At 43.5% G+C, this 24,723-nt stretch overlaps 1 protein-coding gene across 1 annotated transcript in view; it reads left to right on the top strand.

Annotated features, from left to right (window-relative positions):
- Positions 1 to 22,088, top strand: part of LOC143353226 (uncharacterized) — a 499,638-nt gene extending 477,550 nt beyond the window's left edge. The window contains exons 10-12 of the mRNA XM_076786388.1: positions 14,369 to 15,187; positions 15,458 to 15,706; positions 19,046 to 22,088. Coding sequence (XP_076642503.1) covers positions 14,369 to 15,187; positions 15,458 to 15,706; positions 19,046 to 19,137 — 1,160 coding nt within the window. The 3' untranslated portion in view covers positions 19,138 to 22,088. The remainder of the gene's footprint in view (positions 1 to 14,368; positions 15,188 to 15,457; positions 15,707 to 19,045) is intronic.
- The last annotated feature ends 2,635 nt before the right edge of the window (positions 22,089 to 24,723 follow it).

Here is a 24,723-nt window from a genome sequence, read left to right as displayed (position 1 = left end):
ACAAAAGTCTGGTGGCCATCGCAAAACGTTCCTCTTTGAACCAGAACGTTTATTTGAAACAAATAATATACATATTTCGGTCAATCAACTCTTCACGGAATGGACTACAATCCTAGGTAGATAAATAATTATAATTCCATTTAAGAAAGCAAAGGTCACCTTGAGGCCTCAAGAGCGACTACACGTGGACAAAAATCTGGTGACCAACGCAAAACGTTCCTCTTTGAACCAGAACGTTTATTTGAAATAAATAATATACATGTTTAGGTCAATGAACTCTTCACGGAATGGACTACAATCCTAGGTAGATAAACGACTAAAATTCCATTTAAGAAAGCAAAGGTCACCTTGAGGCCTCAAGAGCGACTACACGTGGACAAAAATCTGGTGACCAACGCAAAACGTTCCTCTTTGAACCAGAACGTTTATTTGAAACAAATAATATACATATTTCGGTCAATCAACTCCTCACGGAACGGACTACAATTCTAGGTAGATAAACAACTGCAATTCCATTTGTGAAAGCAGAGGTTATCTTGAGGCCTCAAGAGCGACTCCACGTGGACAAAAATCTTGTGGCCATCACAAACGTTCCTCTTCAAAACAGAACAAGTATTATTCGAATCGAATAATATAGTTCAATTGCTTAAATTGAAATCAAGAAGGTTAGATTTCCGCTTCCCTCGATAATAAACGGCAGAAAATATCTGTTTGAACAGCGTACCGAATCGATTTCACAACGCACTAAAAAGCGACAGATGCATGAAAGAAAATAGGCGAGTATAAAACACGAATTCCGACGGTTCGAGGCGTACCTGGCGGGCGATCATCGACGCAGAGTCCAGGTGTACAACACGATACGACGACGTTCGTCGTGAAATTCTCGGTGCTCGTCTGGTCGCGTCGTTGCCTTTCATTTCGGCCGCGTAAAACACAGGATCGCCCGATGAAATTAGCACGCGCGCACGAAAACGGACCGTGGGGGAGAGAAGAGGTGGAACTGGGGCTCTGTTCGAAAATTAGAATATTAACAGGCGTCCGTTCGCCGCGGGAATATTCTCCATTATCGTGCGGCGCGCAACAATCCATTAACTCGGAAAATAAGAGCGGATGACAAAGCTCTTCTCTTTTATCGGCCCCGGAGAGGAATTACCGGGCGGTACCCTCCTTCCTCGCGGTTCCGAGAGGAAAAAGCACCTTTCAAAGAGAAAGGGAGAAGGTAAAAGAAGGAACAAACCCGGGGAGGAAAGAAAGCGAATAAAAGAAGGAACAAGCCCGGTGAAGAAAGGACGCGAGAGAGAGAGAGAGAGAGAGAGAGAGAGAGAGAGAGAGAGAGAGAGAACGTGTTAGGTGCACAAATTAATTCCTAGCCTTTTCCTCAATTTTAGTTGATTCATTTTCACTGAATTTATTGATCATTTCGAAATCAAACTAAAAATCGTATGTACTAAATCGCACGATGCAGGAACCACGTAGACATTTTTTTAATCATTTTAGTGGGCTGGAAATGATGCAACAGTATTTTTAAATTCTTCTCACGTTCTTATTACTTTGTATTCGATCAACTCACTTTTGTCATGCGAAAGATGTACATTTCAAATAAAGTAAAACTGTCTAGATCAAACATTTGGTGAATCTAAAAATGCTTTTATTTGCAACTCGTGCAAACAATTTTTATCTCGCATGGAAATCCACAGTCTAGGTGTAACTGATTAATTGTGAGGACGACGAATTAATTTGTACACCTGACAAAAGAAGGGGCGAGGCTAGAGAAAATAAAAGAGGAAACTGGGCTAGAGAAGAAAGGGGGAGAAAGTAAAAGAAGGAAAAAGACTAGAGAAGCGAGAGAGAGAGAGAGAGAGAGGGAGAGGGGGAGAGAAAGAACGAAAGGGACGAGGGAATAAAGAAGTTTGATGTCGAAGGTGGCCGGGGCTAAGCGAAAATATTGGTCGCACTCGTTCGAGCGAAATCAAAGAGGAGAAAATCAATCCCGGGGAGAGAGAGCCTCGGTCCTCGCCTCGGTGGGAAGTTAATGCGAATTAAAATCCAATTCCGCCGGCGTCGGCTCGATCCCCATTCCCAAACGTTGCGTCTTCGTGATTCCGGGGAAAACAGGAAGTTCGCCGTCGACGACGACGACGACGATGCTCGAAAGAGAGGTGGGGGGGGGCGTGACCGGAGACGGTTCGAGGGCGAATTTACATCGGGGCCGAAGGAAAATGTTTTCCGCGACCGGCATAAATATTTAATAAACGCGCGAGCATTCGCCCCGGCCATAAAATATTTTCGTCGCCGACCCATAAATATTTTTACACGCCTTTATTCCGCGCAAAGTGTTTCTCGGATTCTCGCGAGCCACCCCCCCCCCCGCCGGAAACTGCTCCGCAAATCGAACCGTGTTTCCGCGAGGATTTTTTGCCATACCGAAGGAACTATGTCGTCCGAACAAGATGCTGGAATAATTGACAATTTCGTTCCTTTTCGCTGAACGAATTTTTTCGGAATATTCTGCGTTGTAGGAATCCCGAATTTTTAATGTTTTCGAGAATATACTATATCCTTTTTTGATCGAGTTGACGTGCAAGTCCTCTCTAGCTTGTGTTTCCAATGCAAGTTTATCTCGAAAGTAAAATTTAGTTATGTGTATCTCTGAGACGCCATTTTAACCAAAAGGTTAAAAAACTGGGTGATTTTTCAGTCGTGAACTGCTACGAATTAAGGTGACGTAACCAACGTAAATGCAATGTAGTTCATACCAATATGGATGCTATGATGACGTGAAAGGGTTTTCCATTAAATTTCGAAGAAAATGAAAAGTATCGGAAAACTCGTATAACGAATCGTCATCCCCGGTGAAAAAGTTAAGGAGAGGGGGTGAACACTGCACTTTTTATTACGTTGATCAACCCTCGGACCACTGCGAGTTCTATGCCTACGTCGGAGTCATTTCTGACCCACGCCGATATGTCACTACAGTTTTCTTCCGATATAAGGCGATGGCTCGGGGCCGGCTTTCGTCGTATTTCGGATGAAGAAGAAGAAGAAGAAGAGGGGATAGCGATTTTCTCATTTCAAGATTAAAATCGTCGTCTTATATCGGAATAAAATTGTACGTATTGACGGTCGCTCGAGCTTACCCCCACCGCGACGGGTCACGAATGACCCCGGCATGGACGTATCCTCCGTAGGAGGGTTAAATAACTCTGATTTTGTAGAATGTTTTGAATTGTTCGGCAGTCAAGTGTGTTACATTGTACCTTGAGGTAAGAAACATATGAGGTACCCGAGACGTCTACCGTCAAGAGGTTAATGCGAGAATGGCGATATTTCATTGGTGGGGGCTTAATGGGTTAATGCTCAGCCGGGTCCTAGAAGTTGGTTGGCGGTTGTAGAAGGGAAAATATTGGTGGAAGGCCATTCTTGTTTCCCCGGCGAACGACAGCGTAGAGCCGAAGGTCCCTATTTCGTCGAGGGGCGGCTCACGCCCCCTTTCACTGCCAAAAGTTATTTCCGCTGGAAATTTATCGCTCTGCCGAGAATCGAGGCGTCATTTCCGGACGAACGAAACAAAGAAAGCGTCGCCGGGACTCGCGCGAAAGATAATTGGCGTGCCATTCTATCGTGTCCTTTTCTTCTTCTCTCTCTCTCTCTCTCTCTCTCTCTCTCTCTCTCTCTCTCTCTCTCTTGTTTTTTCTTTTTTCGAGTACGCTCTGTGCTCCGATTCTCTTTCTCTCTCTCTCTCTCTCCCCGTTCGTTCTATCTCACACTCGGCCTCTCCGTCTCTGTTTCACTCGCTCGCTCTGCCCCTTTCCACGCGCCTGGAAAACCACCCCCATAGTGATTTCTTCCCGGAAAGAAGTGAACGGCGCGCAAGCTGACGATTGTTAAATGTACCTACGGCTCTCGGCTGATTTATTCCCCCCCGGGGGCTTTCGAAGGAGAGAAACCTTGGATATTTATCGTCCCCTTCCGGCGCCGCGGTAAATAATGTGTTTGCTCTTTAACGCTATTTATTTCGGGCTCCGTGAAAATGTTCTATAACGTATTGTGGTTTTCTGCAGCGTCACGTTTCCGCGAGGATACCCTCAAACTCTTCTTCCACCCGTTATCTGACTTCCCGCAACATTATTTTTTATTTACCGTTCCCCGTTGCGCAATTATTTATTCTTATCTTCGGAAGCATTGTAGGTACACCGACGATCAAATATCAAGGGGAAAAATTGTGTTACGTTTTGTTTGTTGAAACTTTGTGGGGAAAAAAAGTCGGATGGCAGTCTGCTTCAGCTCATCTTGAAGCGTGAAGTCTCTGCTTTTTAAACAGTTAAATTGTTTTCCTTCAGATCCTTTTGCATATCCTCTTGCATTAAGAAACCAGAGGAAAGAATTCTAGGTGGACTGACAATCAAGTATCCGGAGGAAAATTGTGTTATGTTCAGCTTGTTGTTACTCTGGGGAAATAAATCGGATGTCTACTTTGGCTCATCTTCGAGCACCAAGTCTCTACTTTCGCACCCTTAAGTTGCTTTCCTACCGATCCTTTTGTAGATCCTTAACAACACAACTTTTAATAACAAGCCAGAGGAAAGGTGGCGATGGTTCTTTATGTTGGAAATTTTATTTCGCGTAGATTCAAACATTTCTGCGGAGCTTGAAAATTTTTTTTCGGTACTGAAAGTATCATGGATGTGAAGATTAAAATCACTCCTTTGCAACGAAACCAAAAAATTGAACGTACGATTTTTTTTAGTCGTCCTATTACACTGCAAACGAAACATCCAAATTGAAGTACCGCCAAATTCTCGATTAAAAATTGTTGATATTCAGGTTGTTGTAACTCTGCGAAAAAAAAAATCGCATAGCAATCTACCCGAGCTTATTTTGAAGGGTGAAGTCTGCACATTCATCCCCTTAAGTAGCTTGTTAAGAAGATGCTTTTATATTACCAAACAGGTGGTAAAGCGAAGGTACCTCTTGTTCTTGAAAATTTTGCTTCTTGCAAATTCAACCTTCTCTATGGAGTTTGAAAAAGATTTTTTCGCGACTGAAATCACCGTATACTCGAATAGCATAGTCTTCTTCCTACAACGACGTGAAAAAAATTGGCGTACGATTTTTTCCTGCCATTTTATTGCACTATGAACGACAGGTGTGTCGCCGATATTTTTGTCACGGAGTTGCAACAAATATCTAGCTGCGGTCTTGAACGTCAATGCAGATCACGTTTATTGTATTCTGTATTGTGGTTAGACCAATAAATGGCAAATTCACGTACTACCTCGAAGCTTTGATAGAAAAAAAAAACGATGGTAAACAACACATCGAGTGTCATTCGGTTCGCGTGTCTGACCATGACCGACCTTTTCCACTGGCGCCGCTGTTTGGAAGCAATGACAGTTATGTCTGACAGTGGAACAGATAAATATATAATCCGGAACTATTGCAGGTGTACCAGTAGAAGATACGTGTAACGGTCAGACAGGATGAATTTTTCAATTCGATTTCTCCGAGAATGAAAGTTCATGCCTGCATACTTTATTCGACTGGCTCGAGGCGACTAGGACTTTTTTGGACTCCTGAAACAGAAAAACAAATTTCACATGTATTGTTTGTTTTCTGTACACAATTTTGAAATGTTGCGATATCAGACGCTAAATGTTTCTTTCCAATTCTTCGTACGATAAAATTTGTTTCACTGTTCAATAAAAAAAGTTTAATTGTTAGACTGTAAAAACGAGTAACTATAATTTGAAACAGTACAAAGATTAAAAGACTTTAGAATATATATATTATTTTTTAATATATACAATTTAGAGAAAGAAATTTCATGTGGCTTTTGTTTCCCACAGAAGGAGCAGACAATTTTTATTTTGCATAAATTTCCGCAGTCCATTAATTATATTCGTTTTTCTAATTGACTTCATCATTTCTAATTAGACCTAAATTAGAGACACTTTGCTTTTCACTGTTTCTCGTTGAAAACACGGAAGAAATGCAAGAGAAACAAAATTGCGACCGCAATCAACTCTTTCGGCGAAAAATCGTGGCAGTGGCCGAAAAGGTGGACAAGGTTGCAGAAAAGGCAACAGAGGAAAATAGAGAGAGAGAGAGAGAAAGAGAGAGAGAGAGCCGTGAGATTGATCTTTTTTATTTGCGGATCGGAGCGAGGCAAATTGCGGCCGCGTTGTGATAGGCGAAATTTCATTCGGCGTTTTCCGTCGGCGGGAAAAAAGTGTCCCTGCGGAGGCCCAATATCGCGTAATTAAATTTTCCGACGGCTCGAACGGAAAGAAACAACGAGATTGCGCGCTGTGTACACCGAAAGTGGAAAATTCTCGCGATCGATTAGAGCCGCGGTCGGCCATTTCGCTGGCACGCGCGCGCGACAAAGAAGAGTCCGTAGAGGGGGCCCCCGATTGATTAATTAAAAAGTTCCAAGTGCCGTGTCGAGGAGCCCTGGCTCGATCCGCGGATAGCGTGCCCCTTTCCCGTTCCCTTTCCACCTTTTCCGTTACCCTCTCCACCTTTTCGAGACGCCATCGACACGCGATTCGCACCAACGCCGACCGTCTTTCTCGAATCAATCGATCCGATTTCGTTTCGACCGAATTCTGACTCGCCCACCCAAATTTCCCAGAGTTCCTCGACGCGGCTCCGATAAATTGTACGACGGATAGTTGACCTAGTTGGTCTCATAGTTTATTTCAACGTCGAAATTGAAAAATAGTCTCGAACCGAATGAGTTCTCCGCTACAGATCGTTGACACTCCAGTCGATTTTGAGACGGTTTTGTGATTTATTTTATGGTCGAACTCCTAAAGCAATTGCTCTTGGACTTTGGTATGTGTGTTTGCCTATGTTTGAAGTATGTATACGAATTTCTTGTTGCGTATGAGTTTCGTTGTCGAGGTTGGTTGCTGAGAAAAGGAGGTTCCATAATCCAGCAACATTTTGGGATAACTTTAGGAATTCTTTACTGTGAAACTATACGATCCTTCAGTATGAGACTTCAGCGTGCATATTTTTTCATGTTTCAGCTATGTGCACGAATTTTTTCAGCGAGGTACGATCAAAATTAAGTCTGTTTCAAACGATCAAGTACTCTAAGATTGTAGTAAGAAGTACTAAGCACTCTATAGTTATGTTGTGCTAACTTTGGGATTGTATTCCAGGGAAACTAAAAAAGCTTTCGTTACAGGACTCGAGTGTGCGATTTAATTCACGTCTCAGCAATGCTCATGAATTTTAGTGAAACTGTAAAAAATGAAAATTCAGCTTGTTGCAACCGATTAAGCATACCTCTCTGTATCTTTTTATTTTAATTATCTACGGTAGCCTCTACCACTTTCCATATTCCAGTCGCATAATTCTGCGTTCTCAATTATTTTCCCACACGCCGAAGGACTTCTGACAAAGTATAACAATTGTAATAAACGCGGGGCCCCTCGAACAGAGACGTTAATTCCCCATTGTGCCGATAATTATAAATTACACGAAATGGAACGTTTTACGAGGCGGGGGTAACGAAGCGGGACGAAATCGAAGAAAATGTATAAAGTTGGAAGAACGGTTCTCTCTTGGAACTGAACTGCTGGGTTCTCCCCCCCCCCCTCTCACTCTTCTCTCTGGCCCATTGAAATTCGCCGGGCGGCAGCGATTGCAGCGATACATTGTCAAAAGTTTCGCCCGGCGAACGTAACTAACGACCGTCGAAGTTCACGATTTGTTCTCCCGATCGAAACACAAAGGGAGAGGAGAGTGCCCGATTCAGCCGAGGGATGTGGGCGGGGATCTCGCCCTTATCCCCGGGATAGGTCCCTTTGGCCGGCCGGTTTCAGGGCTGCTGTCGGGAATCGCCTAACGAGACGGAAAAATCAAGTCTCCTTTGCCCGGAATCGCCTTTGGTCCGGCGCAATACATGTCTAATTAACCAGAAAAATAACGAGATTTTTGCGGCCGGTCCCGGCCAAATCAGTTTTCCCGTTCGCAGAAAAATAGGGACCTGCTGACGACGCTGGACAATGGCGGACGTGTCCCTATCAGTTGTGATAGAGGTCGCAACCTCCTCTCCGAAATTAGCGTCCTCGCTTGACGTCTCCGGTACGAAAAGTGTCTTTTTCTGGGAAGCATGGGCAAGTGGTAGCAATTAAAATTTTATTCACTTTTCGACGCGCAGTTCCAACTTTCTGCAGAGCAAGAATGTTTTACCGGGAATTATTGTCGAGTCCGAGACAGTGTCCGCGCCACTCGTGACCCAGGGACGCGTTCTTTTCAAGAAAACGTTCGCGAGTGCTCGCAATTAAAAATTTTATACGATTCTCTTTACGCGAGAAGCAGAGCTGGACTGCTTGGGTTTCGCGGAAATTCTTTAACACGGGAGATTAGCGAATGTAAGACGTACTGCGAAGTATTATAGTGCTTTCTAAACATCCTCGACGTCCCGAAATGGTGGACAAATATGTCAATCTGAACAGTCGCATTCGGCCCGACGGTGAATAAAACTAGGTCGAATTTCAACTGACTAGGCATCATTAAAAACATTTTTCCTGCAATTAAAATTACGTTTCACCAGAAAACAAAATCAACTGCAAGGCCGCCATTTTCTCGAACAGCTATCGTTAAAACTTCAGCTGTCAATTAATTAATCCCGTTTATTCTCAATGTAATTGTTTAAAATCCAGAATGAGACACCTGAAAGTTATACTTGAACACTTTGACGACAGTTCACCCCAAAGGGTAGTTCACCGAAAATAATTTATCAAAAGGGGGTTGCGATATTAAAGGGGTTGAAGAAGCACGATCGAGGAAAATTGCGAAGAATCCGAAGAAGACGCAGAAAATCACGAATGGCGCGAAGACGCGAGAGATCGCGAAGGGGATGAGAACAGGGTGGCGGATAAGGGGTTGGAGAGTGACGTGGATATCGTGGCTGCGCGGAGGGTTGACGTTGCGGCTTTAATGGAAGCTCGTTAGATACGGAGAAGGAAAAAGACCGGTGGGGTGGGCGAGCGTAAATCGGCCATAGGCAGGCACAATGCGAACTCTAACGAGACAAATCTGACGTCGCACCCTCGGGCCAGTCCCAAAGCCCCCTTCTGGAGCCAACCCCCTTTTCTAAAACCGTCCCCTTCCCGTCTTGCCGGAGGTTCGCGACCCTTCTGCCTTTCGTCTTCGTTGTCTCCTGGACCACGGTATTATTTTCGGGCTTAATGAGGCAGCTGCAGAATCCAAGATGCTAAACAAACATGAACGAACGCCGTGCGACAGTTACGAGCACTTTCCCTATCTTCCAAATCTGCGGTTATACCGATGCCAATCTTAGCAGGCGATTTTAATTCATCCGAGTCTAAGTCCTCTTTCAATAGACCTCCGATGATGAATAATTGTGTATCGTTGTAATGTCTACATAATCGAATTAGTGGACGTAGAATTAAAAATCAGTGAGGGACTCGTTATAAAATTTTAAAGGCGCATATGGTGGGATGAAAATCGTTTTAATGAAAAATTCCCTACGGAGAATTGTAGTACAATATACGGTGTCTTGCCAGCGTCGTGTATCGTCCAGGAGACATACCTAAGCAGTGTTATGTTTACACCTCTCGGCGTCCGAGTCCTCTGAAGCTTCGAGGGCTCTCGAGTAGTGGGGATAATTCCGCGACGTTTATCATCCAGGCCTTGGCGACATATACAGAGAAATGACAGTAATCTCTAGTTTAAATGTAGGCTTCCAATATTTCACGGTACTTACCGATAATATAATATTTATTATATTTGCGGTCGAATCTCTCCACCTTTCAATATGGATTCACAGAAAACTGAGTTTAAAGAAAAATTAATGTACGGGGACAATCCTTGATTTTTCTGAAAAAGTTTGGCCAAGTGCATTGTAAGAGTCAACCGCGATCAAGAATCTAGTATAACCGCAATCTAACACGAACAACGATTGTTTGCCCGAGAGCAGCAATCGATTTTTCGCCCTTCGAATTTCTCTGGAAAGCACCAGGGCTGCCGCCACCTCGTCTGTTTGCGGATTTTCAGGATTTTCCTTATGAGATGTTTACCGCGGTAAATGGGCTCGACTGTTTTCACAGCGTTACAGCTAGTTTCACTCGGGATTAGTCGTGTCGTCGTTAACGCGTCTCGCCGCACGATGTTCTGCGCGAAACTGGGTCGCACGTTTCCCTTGACCAACCATCAAAGTCCTCGATGCAGAATTTTTCTTCAATTTATTTAAGTACCAGCCACCGAGAGTGATTAGTCCTCGACGTCTCGTAGATTCTCAATTTTATACCTACACAGATTTTTACGGATTTCATTGAAATTGGAATCGGAAATATTACTGTATCTTCCATTAATGGTTCTGTCATGTTATAAGCGATTTCTTCATAAAAGAAAAGGAATCTTTTTTTTTTGGAAAGTAGCAAATCACGTACGATGTTATTTCAATATTCTCGAAAGTGCGACTCTTTCTCCTAAAGTATTTTCCGTCTAAAACGTGATTCCCATTTCGAATTCGATTCGAGCCTAGCCTCCATCATCCCGGCAAGTTTCCTTTTCTCTATCGGATATCCGGAACGAAAATAAACTCGCGCGAGTTTGCTTTACAACTTTAAGTTCGCTATAATGCGAGCGCCTCTCGAGATTGATGTAAACTGGTCGAGTGCAAAACTGGATCTGCGGTGTACGCTGCTCGAGTTTCCGAGCGCCTCTCCTCGATGCTTTTTCCCGCGCTCCGCTAAGTTCCCATTGGTTCAGAACATTCAGCCGAGGTGCTGGAGAGCTGGCCGCAAACCCTTCGCAAAATTTATGGGCGTGTTCCTGAGATCCGGAATATCGGGGGGTGGAACGTGTAACATAATCGTTTTGCGACGCTGGGAAAACCCGCTGCGGAAAAGCTTCGAGTTTCCCTCCAAAATGTTAAGACAAATCTTGATCGACACAAATCAATGGTTCAAAACAAGAGACAGATCTTGATCGACACTGATCAAAGACTAGCAATGCAAGACGTTGATCGACGCTTGATCGACGCTGATCAATAATTCAAATGGAAGACCGGATCAATGATTAAGAATGTAAGATAGATCTGGATCAACGCTGATCAATAATTCAAAATTCTTCCTGTCTAATTGTACCTCTTCTGTGATGATAATTTTTTTTTTTTTTGACAAAATGTTATAATTAGACTGCGGATCTTTATGCATTTATGACTTCTGAAAATTTTCAAAAAATACTAGAGTATAAAATTGGATACAGAATTTGATGGGATTTTTATTTATTTCAGACCTGCAGAGATTACTAACACTGAAAATGAGATTTTATTTGATTCCACTTTCTTAAAATTCGTCTACAAAAATTGCAAATTGCATAAACATCCGCAGTCTAGTTGTAATTATGAAGCTGTTGCAGAAATAAATTGTCGGAGATTGGAGTAACAAGCATTGTTTTGCAATCGTTTGGTTCGTTTGAGCCCCTAGGAGAATTTGATGCAAAAGACAGAAATTTTCTCTTCAGCATTGTAGGTAGATCATTACTAAAACTGATTGATATATAATTCCCTAATTAAATATGTAGCATCGACCATTGAATTAAATTGTTTTGCTGCTTCGAGACTGTCGAGAAACCAAATCCAAAAGAGAATGCAAAGACTGTTAGATTTTACTTTCAGAATGCAAAGTAGATTTTAACGAAGACTTAACCAAGATGGATAATTAGTTTCCTAATAAACCCCTTACTCTATAATTTATTCAATGAATAAAGGGCTTCCTAGTCTTCAATGGTTTCCTATGAGACTGTCCCTAGGAAATTGATAATTCTTGTACGTCTACATTGACTTAAAAGACACATAAATTGTACCTATGTCAATTTAAACCAAATGAACAACATTCAGCTTGAAATTCTCCATCACGAAGATGATCACTAACGATGATCACTTCGACGTTGCACGACGAACAGTTAAATATTAAAAAGCCAAGGGCCGAAGTTAATCGTTTTGGGAGAAGCCTCAGCGGCGTCAGAATGCAAGGTAGATCTCTCGTATCGGGTTTGATCGATGATTAATGGCCGAGAGGGTAGAAATTTCGCAAAATCAAGTATCCCGACTGTGTTTCGCAGCTGACCGATCCTCCGGGCGATCGATCCGGCCGCAAGAAAACGTCGTTAGGGAAGATCGATAGGGGAAAGTTTCTTGTTGATTCCACTCCGGAGCAGGTAATTTGTAATTCAGCCGATCTTCGGTCGAGATGTCCTTCCTCTGCCCCATCCCTGGTTAAGTTTCGCGAGTATCTCTCTGTGTGTTCCCAAGGAGGAGTCCCTGAACGGGGAGTTTATAGATCGATCGTTCATCGGGCCGTTGGCTCGCTGGAATTAGGAAACGAGCGTTAATTGATTCTGATGGTGTCCCGAAGCAGGATAAATTATTCCTCGATTTGTCGCTAGCATATTCCCTCCCCTGCGTCTTGTTACTACGTCGCCCATCGGAGGTGACGGTAAATCTCCCGTTCTAAATTGTTAATTTTCGGCTAAGGACCTCTGGAGAGAGAGAGAGAGAGAGAGAGAGAGAGAGAGAGAGAGAGAGAGAGAGACATCTCGGGCAGTCCTCTCGGTCTGAAAATGGCTCGACAGGCTCCTAGACGTTGAACCATTCGCTTCCCAAAGTTCGTGCATCGACTAGTTTATTCAGGCAGTCGCGACTTCTAATTATTTTTGTTAAAACTGAAGTCGTTTGGCCAATTTATGAAACAGTTACATTGAATTCTCGATATTTGTCAACAACGCGGGTCTTGCCAGCGTCGTGTATCGTCCAGGAGACATACCCGAGCCGTGTTATGTTTACTCTCAAGCTTCTAGGCCCCTCACAGGGTATACCCCGCGGTAGTGGGGATAACTCCGCGACGTTTATCATTCAGGCCTTGACGACATAGACAGGGTGGGGTATTTAAATGGGAACACCTAAATATCTCGGTTATTATTAGTCGTACAAAAAATCTCCACAGAATAAAGTTGTACTGTTTCAAGGGGCGAATTTGATGATGGTAAACATTTTTTCTCAAGGTCACTCTTTTACAAGATTTCAAGGTCATCGATATTTTTTTAAATGGAATCATATTTTTTTATTATCGCTGTGTGATAGCCGAGGTTAAGACGAATCCAACGATCTGTAATATTATGACCTTCACGTGACCTTGAGTACGAAAAATTCATAAAAGTAGAACACTTGATGTAAACAATGAAATAACGATGACATGATCCCACTAGGGTTTCAAGAGGTGTTCTTCAACCTTGACTAAAGACTGTAAACACGCTTACAACGAATTATAAACGCTGATACAAATTCTTCTCGCTGCGGTGACTCTAATCAGTACGTTTAAGAAATTCATCGGGATTTATTCGATTATGAAAGATAACGTTACTTTTCTGAAACGATGGTGTACAATGATGCAGAAAAGGTAGAAATTATTTTAGTTTATGGTGAGGCTAAAAGTAACTAAGTGCAAGCATTTCAACTGTACGCAGGAAGATACCCTGAGAGAAATCATACTTCTCGACAAAGTTATGACCGCATAGTTCAATTGTTTTGTAAAACAGGGAGTATTAAATGGAAACAGGGAAACTTTTGTATTGGCTACAGTCAATTTTGATCCTACTACAAGTTGTCGAAAAATTGGACGTTCTTTATTGCAACGTTATAAATTTCATCCACACCATATTTCCTTACATCAGGAGCTTCATGGCAACGACTTTGAGAATCGTGTTGCTTTTTGTACATGGACATTGTAGCAAATACAAACACATGAATATTTTATGACGTTCTCTTTACTGACGAAGCTCCTTTTTCTAACCATGGACAACTGAATACACATAATATGCATTATTGGTGCCCTGAAAATTCGAAATGGCTTCGACAAGTTGTACACCAGCGCCCATGGAGTGTAGATGTATGGTGTGAAATCGTTGGTGATAACAAACTCAAGGTCACGTGAAGGTCATAATATTACAGGTCGTTGGGTTCGTCTTGACCTCGGCTATCACATAGCGATAATAAAAATATATGATTCCATTAAAAAAAATATCGATGACCTTGAAATCCTGTAAAAAACTTCCCTTGAGAAAAAATGTTTACCATCATCAAATTCGCCCCTTGAAACAGTACAATTTTACTCTGTGGAGATTCTTTGTACGACTAATAATAACCGAGATATTTAGATGTTCCCATTTAAATGCCTCACCCTGTAGGGAGAATTCACTGTATTCCGATTTGAAGTGTATGCCGTCAATCGTAGGTCGAAACGTACCAAGAGCCACTCTAACAAAAATCCCCCAACAAACCAGACTTCGCAATCATGTTAACCGATCCATTTCTCGAAAATTTCAGCGAGCTCGCCGGAGCCACGGACGTGCCCGTACCTGGGCAAGTTCACGGTGACAGGTGTGAACCGCAATCAACGCAACATCCGGGAAAGTAGACGGAACCAGCACCAGGAGGTGGTGAGGAGAGACAGAGAGAAGGTGCGACACGCGCAAGAACGCACGCAAGAACGTGGTCGGAAGCTGGACTTCGAAGCTGAAAAGCGGCGTGCAAACAACGAGTACCTGGTGCACGAGAGGATGGGCAGGCGAGCCAGGTCGAATCGCAACAACAGATCCCACCGGGACCACAGCCTCGAAGAGGTATCTTCGAAAAGGTCTCTGGACATCGAGGACCTGCTCTGGGACCACTCGAGATCGAAGTCCAGAAGGTCCGAGGAGCAACGTGGTTCCGGCGACAGGTCGAAGGTCAGGAGGCCTCAGGAGAGAACAAGAAGAAGCCCCAAGATGGAGGACTTCAAGGTGGACGCGGACGACTTCGCGAGAATCAGACAGCTTTGGGCCACCGACTTCGACGACTCCGAGGACTCCAGCGTCCTCGAGGTCCAGGAAGATTACTTCGGTGATTATCCCGACACCGCGGACCTACCCAAGAAGAGATCCGACAGGAATCATAGGCAGATGACCTATGAAGATCTGTCGAGGAGTAGAAGGGACCTCGAGGAAGCAGACGAAGATGAGTCCACCGAGAAAAGGGAGAAGAGGGAGGAGCTTACACAGGCTGCAACAGGAGGGTGCAGCTCGGAGGTCACCACCATTACCATTGGGTGCTCCACTGCGGACAGAATGGAGTTCCAGAAGGACTGCGTCGATGACAATTCCATCGGTGAGTGGATAACAACTAGAGAGCACTTTCGTTCCTTGGAACTTGGTGGGAGAATTAGAGGGAGGTTCTTTTGCGGGTTGTTGTTGCAGAGAAAATGATTGAGGTACTTTTCAGTATCGGGTGGCTAATGAGAAGGCTATTTCGCGGGGATTGGACCCTCGTTGTCAAAGTTTATTTAGGGTATAATGGCGTTCGAGAGGGGGTCTTCGAGATACTTAGCGAGGCTTCCTGTCTTCGGAAGTTAGAGAGAGCTCTGTGCTTTCTGTTTAGCTGTGTATTCGTGCCACGGTCGTTGGTACGATGCGGAGGGCACCCAGTTCGTGATCGCCACCGAGCTGGCGCCCGGGACAGCCTGGACCAGCGAGAACAACAGACCCCAGCCCTACAGGAACAGCCGAAGATGGTGCTTCATGTACAAAGAGAGCGGAGGAGTTGTCAGCTTGACTGCCAGCGAGGTGGCCTGCCAAAGGGGAATACCTCCTCCCCCGCCGATGTGGGCCTTCAATGCTACCAGTACCGGTGAGTATTTCTCTCTCTCTCTCTCTCTCTCTCTCTCTCTCTCTCTCTGCTTTAACTATCTCCTACGTCTGTCTCCCTCTTTCTCTCTTTGTCTCTCTCTCTCTCTCTCTCTCGTCTTCTCTCGAGTATCCTTAAGGTCTCCAGAACGCGTCCCCCTACAAGGACCCAGCGGTTTTGTTCCGCAACTGCCGCGAATGTTCCGCCGTTCGAGCATTTTGTCTCGAGATTTCGGGCCCCCGAGAGAGAGCCCATTGTCCGAGGAATTAGACAGTTTCCTCGACACTGTTCTGTTTCGCCCTCTATCTGCTTCTCTCTCTCTCTCTCTTTCTCTCGTCCCGCTTCCCTTTTTTCGTTCGTCTTTCGGAACGCTCGTCCATTAGCCTTATAGAGAACGAAGCTCGTCTCCAGACGCGGGCTTTCGCGATTACAATCGCGTCGTCTCGCCATTGACGCGTTCCTCGGACACTGGATTCGCGTGCTTTTCCTCAGCTTCAATCTCCTCTGATATTGTCCGTCGAAGCTTGTACCGATGTTTGCCTGTAGGATTGTTCTAAGATTCAAACTCGGATAATAAACCACACAGATGTGGAGAACTTGTGCGTCGAGAAACAATCGGTCTCGGAAGCCGACGGTGTTCCTTGGACTTGAATCTCTTCTTATCTTGTCCGTCAAGGTTTATACCACTGTTGTACAGTTTTATACGTTTTCTGAGATCCGAAATGGGTGACTGAATTCGCCAAAAGCCATATTTCTAAATGGGAGAATCAATTTTCTTGAAGATTTATGTGCCTTCAATTTTAGTGTTAACGAAGCTGATGAAGCAGTGTTACAAACGAAAGAATAGCTCGGTGCTGTCACAATGACTCCAACAAAACAACGATACAATTGACTTGCTATATTAGATCTTTTTTCCACCATTATTTGCCCCCTTCAGCTGGTAGAAGCAAACGCTTCCCGGTTTGTAAAATCATTTCCTGTTTGCAAAATCGTCGAGCATCCATGGAAAATGTCAGCTGATCATACTGAATAGGAAAGATCTGTACGAGCGAATGAGAAATGAAAGGAGTCCTCTCTCCGCCACGCACATTCGTTCTAAACTTCATTAAAATCCCTAGGCGACAAACATCCGGGGACTGTTCGTTAGTTTACTCGTTGGTGTACCATGAAGAGGCCTTCTGTCCGCGGATCTTTGCGAAACTCCGGAGGTTCCGTGCAGGTTGAATATTTTTGTTCGTAACGAGGCGACACTCGAGGCCGATTATTTGCAATTTCGTCGGTGGGAGAAAAACTGCTGGCGTGTTCCTCGATTTGTTTGATGTTATCTCTCTCTCTCTCTCTCTCTCTTTCTGGACCCCTCTCCGGTGCTTCAATCTGAAGTATCCTCGTTGCCTAGACTGTTGTCTTGTCACTCCAGCGAGGATCCTTCAGTTTTGTTTCTCCGTCGGTGCTCCAGCCGCTCGTTCGTTACGCTGTTTCTCGGCGGAATTCTCTTATTGAAGGGGCCGACGCCGCGGATACGTTTAAACAAGATTTAAACGCGGCGATCTTCTGTTTCCGGCGACCTGTGACACACAATCCGAGAAAGTACCTGGCTTTGAATTAAATGGTCTGGCTTCGGAGTGTGACAAAAGTTGACTTCAGTTGAATTTGAACCATCGATTGAATTCGGTTCGGCAGTTTAAGGGGTTCAATCATGGTTCTACGCTCTTCAAGATTTTTTTGTGAACCCTGAAATTATTTTTGAAGCTTCAGAAACTGTTTCTAAGGTACCACTAGACCATCCGTGGGTTCAGATTGCTCCAGAAGGCGGTGTTTCTGCTCTGACGTCACCGGGAGCTGCCATGCCACGCCCACAATTTAGTACAACCCCCATTACAGCTCTTCTTCTTTCTTCGAGTTGATCTAATTTTATAACACTCTAGGTATCAATTGCTCCGTAGAGCGCCGTTCTGGCTCTGTCTAAGTCCGGAGCAACGAAGCCACGCCCATTCGGTTCATAAAGAAGACCAAGAGCTCGTGAAATTGGTCAAGTCTTCTGAGGCTGTGGTCTCAAGATTTTTACATGAACTGCTAACTTTTCTTAAGGTTATAACTACAATGTATATTGTTCCACTAAAGCATTCGTGGGCTTGGATTGCCCCGGAGGGCGTCGCTTTGGCACTGACGTCATCGAGAGCTGCGAGACCACGCCCATTTAATTGCATAAATAAGCTAAGCTTGTTCTAAAGCTGAGAGTTGATTCTTCATTCTTTCCTTCGGGAACTATTTAAGATGCTGTCAAGGTAAAGGGCACACTCAGTTTTATCAACACAAACATATCAGAAAATGAAGACTGTCAATCTTGCAACATATGGATCTTGCTATTTCTATTTGAATTTTCCCGAGTGGGCGTGGCTTTATTGCCCCCATTTTTCACGGAGCCAGAACACTGCTCCGCAGGGCAATCTCTATTCACGCCGACTATTGGCGTGAACTGTTCCCCTGGAACATTGTCAGGAACAGAAGCTGGCAAACGACTTTCGACTTAAGCTTCAAATCGGCTTGCTGTGCTTTGTTCCATTGAGAGTTTAGACTCAGACTTTAAATGGTCACTTTTAATTGAGAAACGAGGAAGCTGGGCGAGAAAGGAGAAGAAGGAAATGTTCTTTTTGTTGTTCATTCCTGACCCCGCCTTAGTAATTCTTGTGCCTGTCCCTTTCCTCGCTGGTTTCCGCTTGTTATGCACACCTAACTGTTTTACCTCATGCTTCCTGCTTGTCTACATGCTGACTCTAAAACCTTGGGAACAGATGTAGATGTTTTTAGCTTAACTTTTCTTCAATGGTAGAAACAATTTAATTTAACGTTTTACCAACGAAAAGTCCACTGATAATGACAACAGTTTGTCTTCATTTCTTTTAGTAGTTTCATTTATTATAGAATTCTATCATTGACAAATTCAAGAATAATCATTCGGTAGATTTGAAGAACATCTACTATTTCCAAGTTTTACTTGTCTCCAGCAAGATAGCTGTAAAGAATTCACTTCTTACACAAAAATCTCCGATATTTGCTATTCTACAACTCTGTCCAACAACTTCGTGCAACTTTCCGAAACCGTCCCGGAATCTCCGACATCCCTAGAACGGAGAACCCGATGTTGCACGTCCCCTAAAAATCGCCTCCGAAATATCGGGAACAGCGAACACAACAAATCGAGTCTCGGTAGCAAGCTCGCAAAAACCGTCGACTCCGTTCCTTTCGAAAAACCGCACGAACTTATTGGACGAGCGCTGACGCGGCCAATCCCCTCCTCGACTTTTCGGAAAGATACGACGTAATTTTCTTTTCTGGTTTCAGGCCAGTGCATGGAGGAGAACAGTGGCATCGTGATCAGGTCGACGCACCTGCTGATCGTCGTGCTGACGGCGATCGTCGCGATATACAGGTGATTCTAATCGAACGTGCGACGATCTTGACGACCGTTAAACACTCGACGATTTGTATAATCTGCTGTGGACACACCGGGTGCGTGGTGTGACGAGACACACGATATTTGGGGGAGACGAGGGATGATGGCACACGTGTATAATACAACAAACAAAAAAGTATATATATATAAATATATAAATATTATATATATATAAAGAAATAAGCCTTCGTCGCGAATCACACCGAAGAGGAAGATCGGTCTCCGGACGAACGGCGAGGAGCGAGGACCGGGGACGAAGAGAAGGAAGAAGATTGAACCCGGAGGAAACCCGGAGGAATCGATCCTACAGCATCGATTGCTCGCGTCCGTAGCTCCAGCTAGCCTCTCCGATTCGCTGGAGAAGGTTCGTGCTCGCGGAATCGCCGAAAGACGACCGAGTTGTGCGAACGCTGCAAAATTGATTGAAAAATCCGTGGCTCTAACACCTGGCCGCTGGTCAGTCCATAAGTTTGTTCGTACGAAATTTTCTTTTAGATCCGACGTGGATGAAAGTCGATGAGAAACTTGACTGATTCCGTGTACAATTATGGCTGGACTCGATTGAAAGTGTAACGATGAACACGAACGAACTTGGTGGGACTGGCTTGATTGTATTTCCGGATATTGTTTCACCCTGCTGTGGAAGCGTGAACTACAACCGTGATCTATTACGTCGGTACGAAATTATTAACATTCAAGCGTTTCTTATTTTTGACTCTGGCATTTCTAGAGGAATTTAATCCTTCATTTTTGGTTCCTTTCTAGAAGTGTCGAATTACAGACGTTGGTACATCACATTGATTCATTAGACTGAAATTCTAGGAATTCAGGAATGATAGATGAATATATTAGGTGTACCTATTGGTCTGAAAAGGGTTCGAGCATTAAAATGAAAAATTTAATAAAGGCGCAGCGATGTTCCATATGATATTTTCCACTTTTTCTGTAGCTATTAAAAAATAAGAGAGCTTTAGAGGATATCTTGAATTAAAGGATCACGATTGTTGTTCCATTTGCCACCCCCAGGGGTTAACACTTAGATGAGACGGTTTGAACGTAGCAATCTTTAACGAAGAGCGCAAACGCAAAACGCTGATTCCTCCCCGTGTAAAATGAAAAGGGAGAGGGAACGCAAGGGCGCAGATTCGAGGAGAGCCAGAGAACTTTTGTGAAAAGGTGAATCCTGTTATCTTTTTTTTCCTCAGTTTGAGGAGGAACTCGGTTCGTTCTTGGTAACGCCGGCGATCGCTGAACAGAGTCGAGCACGAACCTCCGCCGGCCAGTAGGTTTTTTACCGACGTAGCTCGTAGGCACTAGCTAATTAAAAAGTCAGGCAAAGCTAACGAAGTGGAAGTAACCGCGCGAGTTTTTATGGTCAGACCCATATCACGAGATCGCGGCGCACCGATCGGTCGGATTCAACGCGCAAGGCGAACGAAACTATCCCGCGACACTTTTCAAGCTTAATAATGATTTTTGGAATTCTGAATAGGCGATCGATCCAGGTCAGAGTCTACAGAGGAATCCCTGTAGACGATAGCTTTCTTGGGCAAAAGGTCCGTTTCGCTCGGCAAAGCTTTCGAAATTCTTTGAAATGGTACGGCGATGAAGTTAATTAAACGGTAATTAAGTCCACAATTTTTACTGAACCTTTTTAATAGTCTTCTGCTTTTTATTGTAAGAAATTTGAGACCTCCGAGAATTTTATGTTGGACAATTGCAAAAGTTTCTGTTCGATTTGAAAATAAAAATGGTTGACAAGTGGTTATCAGGTCCACCATTTTTGCTGCACCTTGTTAATGATATTTTGTTTTTCGTTGGAAGAAATTTTAAGACTTCCGTGGATTTCATATCAGCTCAGATTCGCGACAAAAATGAGTACGACAAATACGAAGTAGGTCAATCGTATAAAGAATTTACAAATACTGCCGACTCGTTGCCAACTCTATAAAATGATTAAGAATTGTCATTTTGCGTAAAAATCGTCTCCCAACGAATAAAATAAAAATCAGAAGAACCTAAAAATTCTACGATACCATTCGCTCGGAAGAATTCTGAAGGGAAGAAACAAACGTGCAGCTTTTGTTCCCGGTCGATCAGACTTCTGATCCCACAAAGGGCTCCGCAGTCTCCGATATTTGAAGGGCACCGGTTCCAAACTCGAGGAAAATCCACCGCGCGGCGAAATACCGGTGACCACAGATAACCGAATCGAACGGCGCGTTAAAAGGGAAAAAGGTCCGGGAAAAAAAAATCAGTTTGAAGTCGAATCGACGGCAGATTTCCGAGCCCGCGGCGAGATTCGGTTACCGCTCGGAATATTAGCGGCCGAGTATTATAGGTTGATTGCGCTTGTGTAGCTGTTATGTAACAGCTACAAAGGGTTAGTACACGGTGGTGGAGCATGCGCTATTATATAATAGCTGTAATAGCCGGCGGCTGTATTAATAACCGAGTGGCGAGGCTCGCGAAAAAAGGAGGAAAATAAACAAAAAAAAAAAAGGGAAAAAAGGATACTGCGTTTCAAAGCTTCCGGTTGTCTGCGTTATTTTTCTATCGTTACGGTGAAAAGACCGTGGCGCTCTCCGGCGTCCACGGGTGCTGCTTTCGAGGACGAAACGATCGATGCCCGCGGATTTATTAAAAATACATGGGAAACCCTTTGCCGAGTGAAACTAGATCTTGCGAGACCGGCAAAATTGAATCGAACGGAAACTACGTCCGAAACGGTTCGGATACGATCGGCGTTTGCGCTACTTGGCGAGGAAGAAATTAGGCGAGCGGTCATACCGAGACGTTTCTAACCTGTTCGACGCGTTCCGATAACAGAGCGAATCATTGCCGAAAATCCGATTGACCAGAGGCTTTGCGTTTTTTATTTTTTATGTTTAAGTTCTGTTTTCAGTTGACGCTAAACCTGCCACTTTAGATTCCACGTTTATTAAGATTGTTAAGCTCGAGAAAATGAAAGATGCTTTCTTCATGATACGAACATATTTAATGATTGTGTAATTTTACTAGCTGGGCAAACGGATAATCCAGTTTTTCTTAAACAGCATAAAAGTGAAATTTATTTAGTAATATTCAGTTTAAAAAATTCCTTCCCTACCCAGAAGGGGATTTTATGTTACGGGAAATTTTATTTGACTGAAAACTTTGCTTCGCTTCCGTTTGAATTTCCTCGGAAAAATTGGGGTATTCATTTGTACGTATAAAATTTATTTAAACAGTGTAACAAAAACTTTTATGCGTGGTGTTTAATGTTGTAGGTTCAGCGTCAACCGCTAAGTTGACTATTGGGGCAGCATGATCCCCATACGATTTTGATTATATTTTATTGTGTTATTGTAACTATTACGAAAGTTTAACCAGGACAAAATTAATTTGATTCGATGAAGATTCTGTTACGAGATGAAATAAAAGCATTATTTAGGGATTGGTATGTAATGTGTTTTTTTTTCTTTTTACATTTTTTAGTACTTCATGGGTAGGTATGTTTATCGGTATCGGTGGAATCCAATTTCGAGCGTGGCCAGAAATTGCAGGCTTAATTACACGCGAGCATATTATATTAAAGGAGTTTGATTTTGGTTTCTGTTTTATCTCGCATTGAATCGCGTTTAATTTAGTTTGATACGCTCGGTAACGATCCGAACAGCGACCGTTCATAATTGATATTTATATAAACGTGTGTGGGAGAGTATATAACGCCAATCATGCTCTTTTTCGGTGACGATTTGGTGCTTGTTTCATCCGTTTTCATCGTACACCCTGGTCCGGATGTATGTATGTGGTTGACGAGTCTTAATTACTTCGTTTAGCAGATTTTTATCAAAATAACCTCCGAAGTGTCATTGCATCAACAGAGAAATCAATTTTGTCGTGCTCAATCATATTTAAGTCCCTAATTGGAATCCGCATCCGGATCTCCGCGGATCCCGTCCCTCATTTTCCAAATTCAATTTGTCTCTTGTCAAATTGACCTAATAGCGGAAGATCGATACATTGTGAAGATAAATAGCTGATTTTCAAATTCAAATTCGCCAGAAGATAAACCTATCTCTTTGTATAACGTTTCGTCGCTGAAACGTGGAAAACAATGACCTTCTTTTTTAATTCGATATTTATATCGATTCAACTTCATTCGTAGAATATTCTATTAGCTAAATAGAATTCACGAACTTTTCGAAAAGCCTGCAATGGACTAATGCGAAACAATGCTGTATTGTTGAATTAAATGTGAACGCAATTTCTGTTATGCTACAGCTGGATAGGAGCTTTCAGTGCATTCACTTTTGGCATTTATTCAATGAGGGAAACAAGGATTAATCAATTTTAGATCCTTTGATCATTATCAAATCACTATCATAGTCTACAAATTAATCGTTCACTTCATTCCATTGTTCAATGTATTTTTCTGTGGTATTAAATGGAAGAAAGAATCAATGCAAGGAATGCAATTCGCGAAAAATTCGACAAGGCTTGATCAATTTTAAACAATCATGGAAAGGGGCCAGGAACCTTTAGACACCATCAAACTATTCTCACAAAATCCAACAGCTACCCATCATTATCCAAATTATTTTTTTTCGGCGCTCATCTAGTAAAAGAAAAAAGAAAATTTTCGTGATGGACCCAATATACTTCTCGAACAATCGACAAGAGTTAATCGATTTCCAGCGATCCTACCAACAAGCTAGTATCCTTCAGACACCATCTAGCAAGTAGTATCGATAGAATCGTCGGAGGGGACCGCAGGATCGAACATGATGCAATCGGTAGCCAGACGGCCGGCCATGTAAAGTGTAAAATTGCAACTGTGATGGGTCCTCCGTTTTGCACCGAGTCGGACGTTCCCCTCCGAGAACGCGTTTGAACATCCGGATGATCCGGACGTCGCTCTGATTCTTCCTCGCCGAGATAGAAGGGAGGGCGGGAGAGAGGGAGAGGGGGGAGATAGGAGAGATGGTCGCATGAGCAATTATTCAAGGCTTATCGGCGGCGGCAGCAGTCGCGGGCCGGGAGCTCGAGAAGCGAGAGACAAATTGACCACTTGTTCGACTCCTATCGGACCAAGAGAGAAGAAGGGAGTCGTGGGCATATTTTATTAAATAGTCGGGAACCGAGAGCGGCTGTCCCTGGGACGAAAATGAAATCCCTCGTTTCTGATTTACGGGGCCCAACGCGTGCCCCCCCCCCCCCCAGTCCGAGCTTACCAAAGATTTAACGCTGCTTGAGAACTGCCCCCTACAATCTCAATAAAACCGTACAGCCCTAAAACTATAACTCAACCAAATAACTACTGTTGCAATGATCCAAAGATCCGTCCACAGCAAACTTTCAAACATTTACATCGTTTAACATTTCAATATCTTGCACTGCGTTCGCGTTCAATATTCAATAGCCAATAAATTCATGCGGAAATTTATACCTTTTAGAAGAATTAAGTCTCCCAAGTACAGCCCCATAATCCTCTTAAAAAGACTGTGCTTGATCTTTCTAAGAAAAATCAATAAACACAAATGCAACTATTACACTGTCGATTTGTGTATTTTAAAGTTATATA

Source organism: Halictus rubicundus, chromosome 4, assembly GCF_050948215.1.
Source record: "Halictus rubicundus isolate RS-2024b chromosome 4, iyHalRubi1_principal, whole genome shotgun sequence".
In the NCBI taxonomy this organism is placed as follows: Eukaryota; Metazoa; Arthropoda; class Insecta; order Hymenoptera; family Halictidae; genus Halictus; species Halictus rubicundus.
The sequence above is the reverse complement of the archived record's forward strand: the minus strand, read 5'-3'. Positions and strand labels throughout refer to the sequence as shown.